This window comes from Anoplolepis gracilipes, chromosome 13 (assembly GCF_047496725.1).
Source record: "Anoplolepis gracilipes chromosome 13, ASM4749672v1, whole genome shotgun sequence".
NCBI lineage: Eukaryota > Metazoa > Arthropoda > Insecta > Hymenoptera > Formicidae > Anoplolepis > Anoplolepis gracilipes.
The window spans coordinates 2,678,847-2,697,084 of NC_132982.1; the positions used below are offsets into that span (position 1 = coordinate 2,678,847).

At 38.7% G+C, this 18,238-nt stretch overlaps 1 protein-coding gene across 1 annotated transcript; it reads right to left on the minus strand.

Moving 5' to 3' along the window:
• Window positions 1-12,118: 12,118 nt before the first annotated feature.
• LOC140672596 (runt-related transcription factor 1) lies at window positions 12,119-15,939 on the minus strand. Its single transcript, XM_072904879.1, has 4 exons — window positions 15,240-15,939; window positions 15,034-15,147; window positions 13,619-13,732; window positions 12,119-13,234 (listed from the first exon to the last, which is right to left on the minus strand). The coding sequence occupies exons 1-4, from the start codon at window positions 15,559-15,561 to the stop codon at window positions 12,765-12,767; spliced, it is 1,020 nt and encodes a 339-aa protein (XP_072760980.1). The 5' UTR covers window positions 15,562-15,939; the 3' UTR covers window positions 12,119-12,764.
• Window positions 15,940-18,238: the final 2,299 nt, after the last annotated feature.

Sequence of the window (18,238 nt, forward strand, 5' to 3'; positions counted from 1 at the left end):
TCCTAATAAATTTGCTCGCGCAAACTTGAAACACATCGAATTCGAGAAGAGAAGAGAGAAGGATTCGTCACGGTATGCGTGAAACGGATGCAAGTCATTAAGTTTTTTTCAAGAAAAATGTCATTAAGTGCTTCGAAAAAAGAAGTCATTATTTTCAAGAAAAACCAGAGCAGCCACTCTTGTCTTTTGCGTGCTTCTGTCCTTCAGTCTCTGATCTCGCGTTGTTTGCTACCCTCCTTTATGACAGTCAAAGAAACCTCTCTTCCTTTCTCTCTCTCTCTCTCTCTCTCTTTCTTTCGAGTGTGACAATGTTTACGGGAAGCACGGATTGCAATGGAGGTTTACAAATGACCGTTCAAACATATAAATATTCTCCTCATTCGTCACAATGTTATCCCACAGTAGAGACCTACTGACCTAAAGTTCTCGTTTTTGATGAACAGAGGATCTATGCATTTACCTCTTTTCTTTTTTTCTTCTTTCGTTCCCTTTTTTTTACTCGTCGATGTAGGGAGCCCATAAGCGAGGGGAGCGACGCGGATCACGATTCTTTTCGACCACCCTCTTGCTCCCGTCTCGATAGCGTCGCCCGAGGGTTGCCTCAATCTTGCAGAAAGAGAGAAATGCGATTTGGGATTTCCGCACTGGCGGTGGCTAGATTAAAGGGATCTTGTAAGACATCCGCCTGAGTTACTAATAAAGTACCTTGTCTGCAATCTGTTGTCGATTGTTTCGTGACGTTTTATGTTTGTGCGAATTAATATAAAAATTTTCAGGCAAAATATATTCGCCTGAATATATTTTCTAAATTTTGCAATAACATATGCAAAATCAATCTCGCGCAGAAAGTAAATCGTACGTAATTTTTTGTTGAAATATCTGAAATAGTGAATTGCACAAAAAACGCAACGTATTTTACTAATATATTGTATATCTAATCTTTATTATATTAAATAATAAAAATACAAAATAAAATAATGAAAATAATGAAAAATACAATATAATATCCACAAAAATTGGATAGATATATTCAATGAAAATACGTAAGAAAGGAAAAGCATAATTATCGCTTAATAATTAATAATAAATGTGTTTTACTGTATCTTAAAAACAAATTAAAATAATTTTAAACTTTGTATTTTTAACTTCAAATTTAAACTTTATATTTTTAGATATAGTAAAAAGAAACTTATATTAATTATTAAACAATTGTGTTTTTTTTTCTTTCATTTATTTTCATTGAATACATACATATGTCTAATTTTTGTAAGTATTATGTATATTTCATTATTTTCTATATAATAAAGATTAGATATAATGTACTAACAAAATACATTGCATTTAAAAAATTTTTGATTCTTCATTATAAATATTTTAACAAAAAAATTAGGTGCGACTATTTTTTCTGCGCGCACAGAAAAAAAAGAATATTGTTATTTGAAAAATATCTTTAGTTTCAAAATGGAAATCTTCAAGTGAGATTACATCGCGTTAAGCAAAGAAAATTTACCTGAATAAAGACATTCTTAAAAAATAGTTCAACCAAGAAAAAATATATTCTTCTTATTTAAGAATAATTTTCTTGAATGGAGAGAGAAAAACGTTGGATATAAAATAATACAAATGGAAAATTATAATTTTCTTAGAATCAAAATAATTATTGCATTCTTGAAATGACAATTATGGTATTAAAATTACTATAATATTGTTGAACTTTAAGATTTTCAAATTCTTTTAAAAAGATTATAAATTATACATATGAAACAATGGACGCGTTCATGAGTACCTACCTAAATTTTTATTTGACACTTACTTTTTTCCGAGGATGTACATAAAATTATTTAAAATGTATTTTATAAGATTACTACAACATTACAATGTCATAATTTTGTGTTCTTGCGTAAATGTCGGTTGATTGTTCTAGATATTTAGGACCGGAGACCTCTCTCCAATCTATAAAATTCGACGCACGTGGCCGACATTTCTGTTGCAGAACGATTTTTAGTACAAAAGATTTTTTTCGGTCATTTGTTGATAGAAAGACAAACGAACAAACGATTTCAAATTTAACTAAAGTTTAGTTATGGTTATATATATTCAAAGTCTATTGTATTGCACATTTGAAAAATTGTCTAGAGCAAATTTGAAAAAAAAATCTATAAAGGTTGAATAGAAAGAATAATGATATGCATACCGTGTAACACGAAGTAGACTTTTATTAGCCTAACTAATAGGTTCGCGTGCCATATAAATCTAGTTTAAACTCATGCCTAAAAACCGACATCAATTATATTATGGTATTTCAAATTTGATACATGATCTTTCTTTAATTTTCACTTTTTTATTTCAAATTTATATAAAATTAATTAACTCTGGTTTGCGCATCTATCTTTCAACATCTAACAAAAAACTAATTTATTTGCTACGTCCATTTTTAATCTATTAAAGATTTTATTCCGGATAAAACTTAAATTAGAAAACATTCTTTCGATTGACGAAAATATCGATATAAGAAAATTGTTTTATTTATTTTAATATTTTTAATAGAAAAATAGAAAAGGTTTTTGCCGGTTTTTTCCGGAAAATGTCAATTTTTATTGACATGGATTTTATAAAAAAATATGGAATTTTGCCTAGATAAATACGATGCGACGGCGGTATATTTGTGACACTTGTTATTAATCGGTTTGGTTTGTTTTATATAAGAAACAATGTTCAAGTAGATTATTATTATAATAAAGTTTTTTACGTCAAAAAAGATTTCAACTTTTTACAAAAGGAAAACTTTGCAGTTTTGAGACAACCGTGGCAAAATTTTTGGAGAATGGCACGATGCTGGGACACCACATATGGCCGTTGAGGAGTATTAGATAATGGTGTTAGCTCTCCCCAATATATTCAGCCACCCTATTTCTAGTGGTAGCCTCGGTACAAAGAACCCTGGGTAACGCAACATGCACACAAGCAGAACGCGTATATTGTCACTGGTTTCATTGTTGCATGCGTGTCTCATCAATAGCAGGGATTCTATTTACAATGTCAACAATTGTTTACGTTTTTCTTTAAAATTTGTTTTCGATATACATCTATTTTAATGCATATTAAGACATAAACAATTTGTTATTCATAATAACATTATAAATTTTTATATTTTTCATAAAAATTGTTTTGTGTAAAACACACATGCATTATTTTATAATTTATAAAAAATGTTATTGTAATAAAATTATATACAAAATAATAAGATTTCTTATTTTCATGGTTGGCAAAATTTCACCTTTCTTTTGGATAAAGTCCATGTCGGTGGATAAAAACTGTTTTATTATTATTTCTCGGACAAATCAGTAAAAATTGATCTTTTCTATTAAAAATGTTAAAATAAATAGAAAATCTTTTTATCATTCGTCAGTTATTGAGAATGTTTTCTAATTTAAGTTTTTTACCCAAAATAAAATTTATAATATATAGTAGATTAGGAATCGAAAAATAAATTAATTTTTTTGTATAATATAATATTGAATATAATAAATCAGATTTGTTAGTAAAAATAATGTTTAATTGTGTTACATTTTTCTCGTTAAATTAAAATATAATATATAAAATTTGGTAATATTTATTTTCAAAGTTTTTATTTTAACAATGTCACATATTTAATTCACATATTATTAGTTTACATATTATTTCGCATATTAATTTGAACGAAAAAGGACTTTATTATCATATTAATTTCGTTTTTCAAACTATAATAATTATACAGTATAGTTTATATTAATTAAAGTAAAAAATATCTTTTTATATACCATTATTTTCTCTATCAGCGATTATCAGATGTCGCGTGCAATATCGATATCTAAGATACTTTCGAGTAAGAAATCCGACACGACTGGATACCCACGAGATATTAACGTCTATAGAATGGATCAGGAGGTTTCGAAAGGGAGTATAAGACGGAGGTGCAGTTGAAAGGCGAAAGGGGGAGGGGAGTTTGGTTGATTTTGAGGGGTTGCTACGGGGGTTGTCGCGGCGTACCCCTGCGGGCTCCCGCTCTTGGCTCCTAGAGGCCAGGGTGGTTTACCCCCGACGACCGTAATACGCTGTACGAAGGGTGAGAGTGCAGCGAGTGTGCGCGAGCGTGTGTGCGTGCACACGCGTTAGAATGCGGTGTTATGTACATGGGTAGCCGCGTGTTGCGTGTACAGTTGACGACATCAATGGTAGATGCGGGGGAAAAAGGTGAAGAAAGGAATTAAAGAAAAATTAAGAAAAATGAAGAAGCAATTTTATCCTTCTTATTTTAACTGTACAATTTTTAATTAAATAGATTTGTCGAATATATAACGGGCATTAGATTTATTATATTTATCAGGTAATTAATTACGAAATTAATTACGATTAATTATACTTGTTTACTACTTGGATGTTAAAGTTGACAGATCAGCTTTAATAGGGAGTTTGCATTAAAAAAAAAATACATTTTTTTATATATGTAATAAATATATATTATTATAAATTTATTTATAAGAAAATTTTTAATTTCAATCAATAGAAAAGTATTAAAAAATTAAATTAAAATTTAATAAAATTTAAATTGTAAGAAAACGATTTTGATTGGTTGAAGTGCGTGACGTCACAGGGCAATAGTTTTCAAACGTTTGTTTTCTGTATTCTGTATTGCGATATTCGGTCATTCTTGATCTCGAAGTACAAAGAAAAACAATTTGTTTTATTGGGTGTTTTAATTGTTGTACTTTTACATAGAGGTACAAAACAGATTTTGTACGTGTTACTTTTGCCCATTTTCACAACAACTGGATATTTTAATAAATAAAAATAGTGTGTTGTCACTGTATATATTGGTTAGGTTTGAGGAGGCGCTATTTCACGCTATTTAGCGCTATTAGCGTCTCCCCGAATGCAGATATTGCACTGTGACGTCACATCGCATTCGGGAGGACTCGGTCGTTTCCGAATCGTATTTGACAATTCCAAATAATGTAATTTTTATTATTGATTTTCTCGCTTAATTTGCATTAAAAAATTACGAAAAAAATAATTACATTTAAAACTATATATAAATTATAAAATGCAATTGTTTTTCAAAATCATGCAAACTCCCTATTGTTTTACAATAACGTCGCAAATGTTTAGAATGTTTGCCTTCGTAAACCTCACGCACTATACACGTACGCTACCGAATAAGGCACGCCGCTTTCGATGAAAGGGGACCACTGGACCAAGAATAATCGATAAATCTGCTCTGGAAGGGCGAGCTCATCCCTCCCCGTAGTCTGCACTATACGTCCAAGCAATCTTTAGGATCAGTAACGACACGCTTGCTTCTCGAAAAAGTGTGCCGCGGTGTCGCCTTTGAAATATGAACGATGTTCGCAAGCAGGATTTCGCTCCACAATATTTTCAAGATTCTTTTTTTTTTACAAAGGATTATACAACACAGATGCTGCTTATAAAAGATCTGGCACTTGGTTCACGTCAATATCGAATTTATATTTGTTCAAACAGTTTGATTAAAATAATTGAAAGCAAATGATTGAAAGCATTGAGATTATTCAATGATGCCTTGTTGAAATCGTCTTTTATAAGAGAAGAGTTGCGAACAAGCGAGTTTAAAACTGAGAACGAATAGCATTTCCTGTTATCCTGCAGCCAGTGTCACCGAGGAGGGCGAGAAGCTTGTAATCTATGTGAGAACCTCTGCGGGATAAGTCTCACCCTATCCAGTCATGTGTGATGGACCTAAATGGATGAGACGCACCCCTGCAGCGGCTGCTGGCCTATCGGCTGTCCATAATTTTTGCAGCTATTCCAAAGGGTAATATCTGGAGGGTGGGTACACGAGGTTCTCTCTCTTTCCCTCTGCTTCCGAGAGGATAGGTACTAAGTACCTACTTGCTCCGGCATTAAAAATGCCGGGGTGCTTTTGCCATGTACGTCTAGACCCCAATCTAACCCTCTTGTGCATCCTTCATTCTCTTTCCCTTGATAGCCAATATAAGACCGTAAATATATCTTTACCAATACACATATGTCCAACAATTTTGATAAGTTTTTCGCAAAAAAAGATATCAATAATTACTTTTCGTAAAAGTTTATTATCTTCAACTCTGTTTATGTCTATCAAAAATATTTTGACAAATTAGATATATATTAATAAATCCTTGAAAATCGATTTTTCTTTAACCAAAATGTGCGAGAAAATTATTGGGTAATTTTTTAAATATTTTCATATTGAATACTGATTTCTCAGCTACACGATTTTATGCAACTGTTAGAAACTTCGAGATGCAGTTTTGCATTCAAACGTCACAATGCATTTGACCCTCGATGATTTTCACATTGCAACGAAGCTTCTGGGTTATGTAAAGGAGCGCGTGTGAGAAAGAGAGAGAGAGAGATAGAGGGAGTAGCCAACTGGAGATATTACGTAGGTTCATTTCGACGTGAATCGATTTGGCAAATTGGTCAATCGCTGAGGGGTCAGAATTTCAGTAGCGGCTGCGATGACGAGGTAGAAACGAGGCTGCCGGTTCAAGAGGGGGTGGTGTCGGGTGGTGCGAGGACCGTGTAAGGAAATTGTTCCGACGTGTCCACTTCCTCCCGGACTGATGAGTTCCGTTCTGTCGTTGGATGGAAGCTGGGTGGAGTCTCGCAAAAAGAAACCGGGGGTCCGGCCCAAACGCTTCGAACTTAGCTAGGAGCTTGATCGGCAAACCGGGATTTTCGGGTCAACGTGGTTAAATCGTGAGATTCATATTCGAGTCGCATAACTTGCACAAAAAGGTCACGACAAATTGTAAATCGGAGAAAATCACGTGCGCTTGTTGCGGAAGAAAATTTAAAAGGATCGACGTGTCTTGATCTTGAAACTTTTATTTTAATTAATTTTCTATCGTTCGAATTGTATTTTTATCAACGTCGGTTTGCGCGCGAAAAACGATTGATTTTTGGCTCACACGTGTGTTTTTCCGAATTTTTTTAAATCATATATATTTTTTTCAAACAATCCAAAGGCTATAAATTTCATTCTGAAATAAAGATTTTTCATTTGAGGGAAAATCGAATTGTTCTCATAAAATATTACGACTTTAAAGTTTCGACCATTCATTACATTTTTTTTTTCTTCTCTGTAAATAATCTTTCACCTTACCCTATTTCTCTTGCCAACAAAGCTATTTTAGTTGAGTGTTTTATGACCATAACGGTACAATTTGTGGCCTGCCAAGTATAATACTGTGTAAACATGTTAAATACTGACAATGATATATGCTTTCTATGCAAAATCGTTTGAGAAATGTACTGTTCGACAAAGTTGTGTTGTCTTTGATGGCGCGTCTGTAAGTTCGATCTAAGGTTTTTTTTCCCTCTGTACCGTATACTTTCGAGAAAGTATTGTTAATGAAAAAAAAGGTAGCGGAATAAAAAAGAAACGCGCGTAGGTGGTCGAAGCGAGCGAACAAAAAAAAATAAAATAAAATAAAATAAAAATTACCAACACGCAAAGGAACAAAAGAGCGAGGTCGGGTCGACCCCCTTTCTCCTTCCGCCCCCCCTCCGCTCCCCCCCCTCGTTTCACGAGCGAAAAACAAGTTTCCTCTCGGAAACAAATGCGGAAAAGATCGATCCGACGGCGCGGCCGTCGATTTAGCTTGCGTGTGGAACGCGGCCTGAAAAATCGGCGGTTTCCGCCGAAAACGATTTCGCCTTTTCAACGACTCTTGTGTGCCCGCCAATCGACACGGGGTCAAAAACGACCGAGCTTCGGAGAGGAGGGGAGGGGGGGGAGGGGAAACAAACGCGCGTGAACGCGCTGTACGGTGACGCGGCGTACACGTGACTGCTCTGACAGTCGGGTTACGCTCTTTAATCCCGCGACGGCGGCCGCGAATGGGTCGGGTCGATAACCGATAACGAGGTCGAGGCATTGCGATGTAAAACAGCTTGTTAAGCGTGTTTTTTTTTTTTTTTTTTTTTTTTTCTTCTAAGGTCGCGGCCGTCTTTGCCCTCTGTCCCTCTCCCCGAACAGTCGCGAGTAAAAGACGTTTAAATGCGTTGTCTCGCTGAGGGAGGGAATGGGAATCGTCTTGGTTGCCGTCGCCTCTCGAAAAGAGGCTTATTATTTCCGCGGTCCTCCCTCTCGTCTCCTTTCGGATTCCTGCGAGACGCCGCCGTGTAATCCTCGACACGTTTCATCGTAAGAACAATTAGTGTACCTCTCCGTCTGTGGGGGACGATTCTTTTATAGATTAGCTTGCGAAGGAGTCGCAGGGACGATTAAGAGCCTTTGAGTGGCGCGCTGCGGGCGCTTCTTTTGTTGATTTCTTTGGTTTTATTATACCAAAGTAGAAAACCAACCACTGTGTACAAAAAAAAAAAAAAAAATTGACAGACTTAGGAGTCTATTCTAGTAGTATGAAAAATTAATAATTTTTAGAAATTGTTTTAAAGAGTATGAAAAATTGATCTTTTTGACGTTTTACATATCTGTTTACTGATGTTTAAATAGTACGTCAATATTTTTAAATCTTGAACATTTCGCTTTTTTTCTGGTTAATATGAGCCCCTGCGCGTAGCGTGTTTGAAAATGCATAGTTTGACGGTGTGACATGCTGATCCTCGTGTAATTGCTTGAAATGAGTAAACTCGATCTGGTTTCATTCCGTGGGATATTTATGGGATATTGAACTCAATTTTATTAGGAAAAATTGAAAATGATGAAATAGTGTCATTTTAAAATATATATTATAACATTATATTGTATTTTGCTGAAATTTATTTATCTGCTCAAGGTCTCGCGCGCACAGAAAAATTATTAATTATCAATTTGTTAAATTTTGTTTAGGTTTAATAATATTCTAAAAAAAAGTTCTCTTTTATTTAAAAAAACATTCAAGTTATTCGATTCGTTACTTTTAAAAATGTCCGTCACGTTAATTTTGAAAACATTTTTTTTGTCAGAAAAAGGTGTTTAAGCTTTGCAGGCATTTAAAAACTCATCCTACTTAAAGTATTATAACTTTTGTCAATTGTGTAAATTTTTCAATAAAATTTGAATCAATCTTTTTGACTCTTTAAAGTCTTAAACTATCTTTGACTTTACGTTGAAAAAAAAAATATTAATAGATTTTTCAAAAATTTCATTATTTCAGTAGTATTAACCCTTTGAGTCACGAATTTTTCTAATTGACAGTATTTTATAAAATTTGGTATATAAAGGTTTTTGGGGTCGCTGATTACGAATCCGTCGTCAGATTTTCAAAATTCAAGACAGACGAAATTTTACTTCCGCCAAATTGGATCTCTATATTAATTTTTTTTCCTTTAGATTCAGATTTTGCGATCTAAAAAAACTTTCAGAGAAAAAATTTAAAAAAGAATACAATTGTTACTTTCAATTTAGAACAGAAAATATTGTTTTTTAATATATTTTGTATCAAAAAAGGAGGATTTAACAAAAATAACACGGTGGAAAATTCTAAAAAAATTCTGAAAAATACTTTAGAATGTACTAAGATTATAAAAAAATTGCCTTATTTATTGTCATAATAGATTAGCAGAAAATGCATTTTTTTCGTAAAAAAGTAACTAATTTTGACTGTTTGTTTATATATGGTATTTTTGCAATTAACAATTAATGACTGTTCATATTTTTTTTACACTTATTGATGTTCTAGAGACTCTGTAGAAACAAAAAATCCGGTATTTGTTGATAAAAAAAGTAGTTAAAACAATAAAAAAAAACTACGAAAAAAGAGTCTCTGGGTGACCCGCTGTGACTCAAAGAGTTAATAATACAAACCTATACAGTATAAATGCGTATTTTTCATTTCTGTAGCCAAGAGTGAATCATCTTGCCTTTTTCGCGGGGTGGAAGGGGTGGCGGCGAGGGGGGGGGGGCTAGTCATTTATTCTCGGCGTGAATTTACGCGAAGTGAGCGATCGCTGCTTGACACTGCCTCCGCAATCACGTAGAGAGAGAGAGAGAGAGAGAGAGAGAGAGAGAGAGAGAGAGAGAGAGACCTTTACGAGCGCTCGTAATCCTCTGCGTACAACGCGATTCACGCGTAACGTAAACGCGGCGTCCCGACTCCGCACATCCACGACGGCCTCCTCTTTCGCATGCGTAACGCCTGCGGTCGGCGCGCGTTGTTGGACAGGTGAACCGGGACGAGAGAGCGGACACGCAGGAGAGGACGACGAGCGGGGAAGTTACTAATTGTCCGAGCCCTTTGCCCCTCGACCTGACCCCCTCATCAACGCTGATTGCCTAAACTCTAGGACCCTCCAACCATGGTCCTCACGATTCTAGACTAGCGAAGAGGATCGACGTCCTCCTCCTCTCTGTCAACGTGTCAGCGAAGCGCGCTCGCGCGCGCACGAATCAACCGCTCCTTCCGCGTCGCATTATACTTTGATTGCTTAACCTGAGGTTGTCATGTTGCCTTTTTGTCCGTCTCCGTGTTTGCAAGAAATGAAGATATTTTACACAATTACGCAGCGAGCCTACGCATATAATGTATATTATCTCGAAAACTGTAAACTTAATCGCGAGAGAATAGAGGAGGTGAGTCGTTTGACATCGTGGCACGTGAAATGTCAGAAGTATATATATATATATATATATATATATATATATATATATATATATATGTATAATAAGAGAGCGATTGGTTCTCTGAAATCGCGGAGATGCGTATAGACCGAAAGTCGATTATTCCAGTGCCGGATATCCGCACGTCCGGCCGCCGTTGATTTTTCCATCCCGTGCCATCGCATCGGCGGGCTGACTCAATTATACACGACGATTCTTTGGGCAAACATTAGTTAGCGCCAGTCGGGCTCGCGCTAATGTCGGATTGGCTTGGATCGGCTCGTCTCGCCTCGCCTCGGTTCGTGCGGTGACCCTTCATGGTTGCTTGGTTCCGTTGTCTACTCGTCAACGAACGCGGCCCCACCACCGGGGCTGCACCAGGGTGTCAACGCGGTTCTCATTTTCTCGCTGGGGCTAATCCTATTAAGCCGGCCCGTGCAAAGCGTGCGACCGGTCGGTCGCTGACCGGTTTCAAACGTTTCAGGACGCGCGCGAGCGATTCGATCGCGATTTTTAATCAAGGCAATCTGATCAAGATTTTACATCGCGCCAACACGTTACGTGTCGCGTATCGAATTTTTGCCGCGGGGCGTTTTCTCGATCCCGGAGAATATATATATATATATATATATATATATATATATATATATTTATACATGTATACACGTATATACATATATCGGTGACAGCGCGCGCGCGCGCGCATATACGTTGCACCTGCAACCGGAATGCGAAAATTGAGTTATTCGACGTCACCGAGATTAACTGCACTCGTGCTCTCGGTGCGCCAGTTGACAAACACGACCGGAACAATTCAGAAAAAAACCTATCCCTTACCCCAGGTCATGTTTCAGCGTGATGGCAGGGATACAATCCCGACGGACGTTTCACAACACGCGACGTCTCGTTGAATCAAGCAAAGCCGCGCGATCTCGCGTTTCTTCCTCAATTTAAACGTATATGATTAAGTGTATCTGTAAAAAAAGAAAAAAAAAAAATTGCCATCTTGCGGTGGAAGAACCACTGACTTCGCGTCTTGGATTTATTTCTCGACAATGTTTGAGAACCGCTGATGTCCCGAGCTTCTCTATAGGTACTAATACAGATCTCACGCACTCCCCTCGATATAAACCATTCTCCACCCTTGTGTTCGCCGTATGGGATCCTGTACGCACGTAGGAAAGAGACGGAGCGATCGCGCGGCCATTCAGATTTAAATCGCGACTGAAAAAAAAAATATATATATATATATATGGTGGATCCCCCTTGCAGCCTAGCACGGAGTACGTTTCGTTCTCTTTCATATTCTTCCTTTCCGCTGCGAACGCTTGGACTATTCGACGACACTTTTTTGACACTTTTGAGAATAGATCTGGCGCGCGCGCGCGCTCGACGATATCGATCATTTTTATGATACATAATAGTGATGGATGGTTAAATTTAGGTTTAAAAAGGTGCTGAAAACAGAGAGGTGAGATTGAGGTGAGAAATGACAGACTGTTTAGGTAATTTCACGTGTAGATGTGGACTTTATTCCTCTTGCGTTTTGCATATCTATTTTATACCATCTCTGTGTTTACATTAAATCTTTTTTTCTGATAAATATCTTTCTTATAATATAAATAATATCGATATCTCTGTCTTTTGGTCTCTCTGTCTCTCTTTCGTCACTCATTCTCACTCATTTATACTTATGCACTTTCATGAACACGCGAATGTAGATAAATCTTTTCTTTATAACTACTTTATTGTCCACGAACTATATACACGATATATATACAATCCGTTTTTCACATGTGTATGTGTACATTTGTTCCAATTTATAGAATTCATCGTGAATTTGATAAATTCAATTTCAATAAAATTATTTTTAAATAACGCATATTTATAAATTACGAACAATAGTCTTTAGGTTTAAATCGACGAAATGACTCCTTTTTCCCCCTAGGTTCCTTCCATCTTCGTAAAACCGAAGAAGACCAACGAGCGAACACTCGGAAAAACGAGATACACAAAGACATTTTGTCAATTTCTTTTTTTTTTCCGCGTTATAAACTCTGATGTTGTTACATCAGAGGCGACGAAATTATCTCTCACTAGCCTTTCAGGACTTTTTCAATTGTCATGGTCGCACTTGAATCCTCCCGCTCGGATCGGCCTACGGCTTCGAGTACGGCCTCCAGACTGGCTTCGTAGACGGTTTCGTCGGCGATGGACTCCTCTCCGATTGCGATAGCCTTTGGGAGATGAGAGCAGTGGGCGCCTTCAGCGGGTTCTTCACGCCTTCGGTTGGCTTCCTCGCGCTCTTGTCCGACGGCGACGTCGTCGAGGACGACGTGCTCGGCGGCAGGTTGTTGATTCGAAGGGGCACGAAGGCACTGCGGATCTCGTCGGTCGGAGAGCCGTTGCAGGACGTGTTGCCGCTGGGTGGCGTTGATCTGGATGGCGTCGGGCTACTTGACAGGATGCCGGCCGTTGCTGCTGTCGTCGAGGCGGTTGTCATCGTCGTCGTGCAAGCTGTCAGCGCCGCGTATTCGGTATACTTTGTGTGATCGAACGTGTAGGACGAGAAGACCGGCGGGAAGACCGGATTAAATAGGTCCGCGGGTGGTGGCATCGGCATCGCTCCTGGATGGGGAGAGAGAGAGAGAAAGGAAGATTGAATCGGTTAATCTCGACCGACCATTCGCGGGGGCGAACGTAGTGTAAGTCGCATTGTTGTTTCAACGACGCGGAGAGCGCGGGGCGAGGGGCAGCGTTAGTAGAGGGGTTCGCTGTGGGAAAAGAGAACTCAGACTCACCCCTCGGTCCAGCTCACGGGGTATGAATCATCGGCAGGCGTCGCGGACTCGACGAAATCGATAACGCACGTGGATATTCTCCCGTAAGCGCGCGCGGGCTCTCTCTCGCTTTTGAGAGACTTCTTTTCTTCTCGCGACTCGCGATACATTTTTCCCGCGTTTAATTATTATTATTTTTTTTTCTTTCCCCCTTTTAATCGCGCGACTTTACCTTTAATTAGAGCCGCGGGATGCGGCAAATGCCAGGGATGTCCGAGATACGCCGTGTCCAGCCAGGGATTGAGTAAGCCGTTCAGTCCGGGAAATCCGGGGATATATTGACAATCTGTAAAATGAATCAAAAAGAGATGAATTAATTGAGAATTGATTGCATTATTTTCGATATAAATAAATTCTATCTAGACAGTTGCAGGTCGGGGGTGGCTAATATATACGTTATATAAATTTGCGAAAAAAAAAAAAAGAAAAAGAAAATAAAACTCAAAGACCGACTTGTGAAACGGTTACACGATCTCTTCGCCGCCTTCGGAGATAGAGAGGTCTCGGTTGACGCGGACTAAACGAACCGACAAACACCAGAAAGAAGGAACTCGAGGCCTATAAAAGCAAAGATTAACGGCGCGATCCGGAGGATCGGGGGCGGCTAGGGTGCATCTTCTGTTTATACGAGCGTGGCATAAAATCCATTATTACGACGTGTGGCGGCACATGCTACCGCCATATGCGGTGCGATAAACAAACGCGGCTTCTCTTTCGCAGACGTCTGTCCTCTCCTCTACCACCCCGTCTCCGTCTCCGTCTCCGTCTCCGTCTCTGGCCCCGTCTTTTCCCCAGTGCCGGTGCTAATAAACAATTCGGACTTTTAATGCGCCCAACCGACGCGGCCGGTTTCGGGGAAAATAAACGCGAATGTAGACGCTTAAAGAAATGCGACGCCGACGTGGTAGGATCTGACACGATGCCAAGGAGAGTCTCGTCTCGTCTCGTCTCGTCTCTTGCCGTCCTCTTTTCTCCCTCGTGTGTCTTATACACGCGCATATATATGCATATGCGCGGTGTCCATGTGCATGTGCGCGCGCGCGCGCTCATTCGTATACACGTGCGAGAGCGGCCGACGCTCGACGGGCGACCGAGAGGGCTCGGGCAGCAACCGTTCCAACGCCAACCGACCGCCACCACCTCGCGGTTTGAGGTCCGCCAGATATACGCCGGATTATTAAACGCCCGCGAGGCCCCCGTTTGCGGATTCCGCACCGTGGTCACGGAGCTTCCGACGACTTTTCGGCTCCCGACCCGAAAACACGCCTGACCTGACCCCTCCCGCCCCCCCCCCCCCCACTCCGACCGTCCGTCCGTTTCTTCTTCTAGCCCTCCTCGTTTCGCGATTAACGAATGTATTGGATGTAACGTATTGGGTCTCGCGATATTTATTCTTATAAGGACGAAGGAGAGATTGAGATTTGAAAATTGATTGATCTCCTTGGAATATAAAGTCGGAGATATTTGTACGTCGCGCTGTTGTGTATATAAGATTTTGTTTTTGTCTCGTAGGTATATCGGTAGACCGAGGTAGTTGTGACAAGATGGAATAATATATATGTATATGTTATGTGTGCATCGACTTACTCGCTTTAGATCTTGGTTCGCGTGGCCCGTCTACTGTGACCTTGATGGCTTTGGAATAGGTAGCTATTTGGTGGGGCATCGAGCTAATTTGAATTGTCAGTGAAAATGATTTTCCTGTAAACGAAAACGAAATCTGATCCCTTAAAGTTTAAGCGGATAAGTGGGGAAACTTGCACGTGACTGTGCGAGCTCTCGGACTCTCTCACCTCTTCCGCTGCGACCGACGAATCTAAGATCGTTGAACTTGGCGACTTGATTCTTCATCACGGCCGTGCAATTTCTCAGTTCGCCGAAACAGTTCTCGTCGTTGCCCGCCCTGATGGTGACCAGGGTGCCGTCGCTGACTTCGTCGAGTGCTATGACCTTGAACGCTACCGGAAGAGACTTGTTTGATCTCCAGTGGCACGGTAGCGTGGAGCACAAGATGGTGGGACTTCCTGTCTGCACCAAATCCCCGTGACAGCTTCTGAGGGCCTCGTAGATTGCCTTGTAGGTTTCCATCGCCAACGGACCATCCGGCAAATGCATTCTTTCGCCAATTTTAGCGGAAAGTCCAGGAGAGGAAAGAGTTTGAATTATACTTTCACAGATTTGAACTTGTACGCGCAAACACTGATGCGACTAACACGCTCGATCTCACTGGTCTTTTCATAATTCACTGCTGTCACGGAAAAAAAAAAACCAAGCACAATAAATAGTAAACACGAGCTATCTCTTCGTGTCCCCTCCACTTTCTCTCTCTCTCTCTCTCTCTCTCTCTCTCTATTTTTCTGTCTTTGTCTCTGAGCGAAGAAAGTTGTTTCGTGCTCCAGATTCGAGTTGGTGTTCCGATTGTACCTTCATGTACCACGGACTTGTAAAATAAATCGGACTGACGCGCACTCGATGCCGGCTGAGCGGATTCTAGTTTTTCGTGGCCGTAGCCGCAGCTATTTAGGGGGGATTTTTCTCCCCTCCAATTTTTCCGGAGCCCCACCCAGGACAAGCGCGTCGACCAATGAGGACGGCGGTCGTGTTGTGGCCTCCGCGGCTCGCCGCCTTCGCCCCTAACCAGGCTTAGGGGGTGCTTTGCGAAAGGGGCTGCCTGCCTGCTGCCTGGCCTGCCAAGGGTGGCTTGGCGCCTCCGCTCTTCCTTAACATATCCACTCGGCCTCTCTCTTTCTCCCTTCCTCTCTACCTCTCTATCCATTCTCTCGCTCCTGCTCGCTTGCCTTGCGTCTCCGTCGTCTCGCCTTTTACTCCGTTTCACCTATCTCCCTTCTTCGGTCTCTGCCTTCTCGCGTTCTCTGCTCTCCTCGTCGCTACCTTTCCACCTACCGAGCCACCTACGCCACGCTTACGTGACGACGTAAATTCTCACGCGCACGTGTTCGAATCACCCCACCACTTGCGAGCGATCTCCACGACCCGACTCCGACAGCTGCACGCGTTTCTTGACCTCCAAGGCTAATGCGTCTTGCCGAGTGGTGAACCGACAGAGCTGTGCGTGGTGTATTTTCTGTAATTTTCACACTATAGGCAATTCTACGTTCCTGACATGTCATATTTCAAGATTATGTATATTAATTTAAAAACACCGAAAAGTGCGTTTATATTTTGTTTGTGCAAGTCTCAGAAACAAATCATCACATCCTCTTCGTGAATGTAGGTTTGCAAATTTTTATTTGGTTTATATTCAATGCGAAAATTGAGAAAATAATAAAAAACATTTAATTGACTGATTTGGATATTCTTTATACAAGAATATATTACTTAGATGCGAAACTAAAAATTAATATATTTCTATCTTCATATCTCAATCGAGATTTTCAACCATCTCGTAAAAAATTATTAGCGGCTAAATTCTGCAAATCGATTTATCTCATTATTTCATTTCATTTCATTTTATATTATAAATAATGTTTCTTAAAATAAAGATTTAGAGATTTTAGCATAGAGAAAATAAAGGTGATATATAAAGTTATTTTGCAAAAAAATGTTTTTAGAGACGATTTTAAATTCACGCGTCTGTAATATAGATCGAAATTAACAAAATTACCTCATGTTATATTTTATATATTTTGCTATATATCGCTTTGATCGAGATTTGCCCAGATTTTCACGTTTTTAATATTACTATAAATATAAATAATTGACAAACGACTAAATATCAAATGACTGATCGTGACTGATGAAACAAACTTTGGCTGAATTGATTTCTGCATATGCACGATAAATTTAATTGACATCCTACTCTTCGTCAAAGATTCGCATAAGATTCACAATGCAAAGAAAATAATTTTGTTAGAAAGCAAAGCCCTAGTTGTCACTTGCATCATAAATTTTGTAGTAAATACGTGTTGACCTAAAAAATCTGAGGAGATTTAGCCTTTAAAATTAACAAAATATTACATTTACCCTCTTTTTCAAATCCACATGAGAAGAGTTGAATGAAGACTGAGTAAAACTAGGGCATCGTCTTTATGCAAAAGTCGGTGAAAAGAGCGACTGGGGGTCCTGTCCATAAATCTGCTGTGGCTATCTCTTGTGCCATCCATTTTACGGATGTTAAAAGGCTCACTCGATGCTACAAGGAATCTTGACCGGAATGTCTGCCTAAATATTAGACTCCCTTATAACTCCGCATCTTGTGTGTCTAATTTAATGGTTTATTTCGAAGTTTTTCATTTCGATTTGCAGTATTTTCAAGATTTTTATAAATTGATTTTTTAACGATCATTTATTAACAATAAAGTGCAATAAATCTTTCCGTCATTAAAATCTATTCATATTTATGTGCTTATTTATAATTTCTACATTGCGATTGTCAAAGAGAGATGAGTGTATAGAAAACAAGTTTGTATATATCCTATGTTTGGATATCAAGGGTTATTCTCTAAACGTGTATTCTTATTTTATCATGTTGTAATATATATTTGTGTACAATATACCTATACATTTTGTACATATTTTTATATTTGCGTCAATCTTTGAATTTTAATTCTACGTATTACAAAATTTGAAATTAATGCCTACGATTCTTTGCCGATATATATATATATATATATATATATATATATATATATATATATAAAAGATAAATAAAAGAATAAATGTTGAAGATAATGTGACAAAGAAAAAGAGATGTGCGTATAATTAGAGATAATGTGACAAAAAGATCTTTTGTACAAATAGATTGAATATACTATCACGTTTATACGTAAAA

What these genes read in the sequence shown, in the direction of transcription:
- LOC140672596 (XM_072904879.1), bottom strand. Translation starts at nt 15,561, where the DNA reads ATGCATTTGCCGGATGGTCCGTTGGCGATGGAAACCTACAAGGCAATC. An exon ending in CGTCGGTCGCAGCGGAAGAG is followed by an intron (nt 15,148 to 15,239) that starts GTGAGAGAGTCC and finishes TTTCGTTTACAG; the next exon opens with GAAAATCATTTTCACTGACA. An exon ending in CGAACCAAGATCTAAAGCGA is followed by an intron (nt 13,733 to 15,033) that starts GTAAGTCGATGC and finishes TTCATTTTACAG; the next exon opens with ATTGTCAATATATCCCCGGA.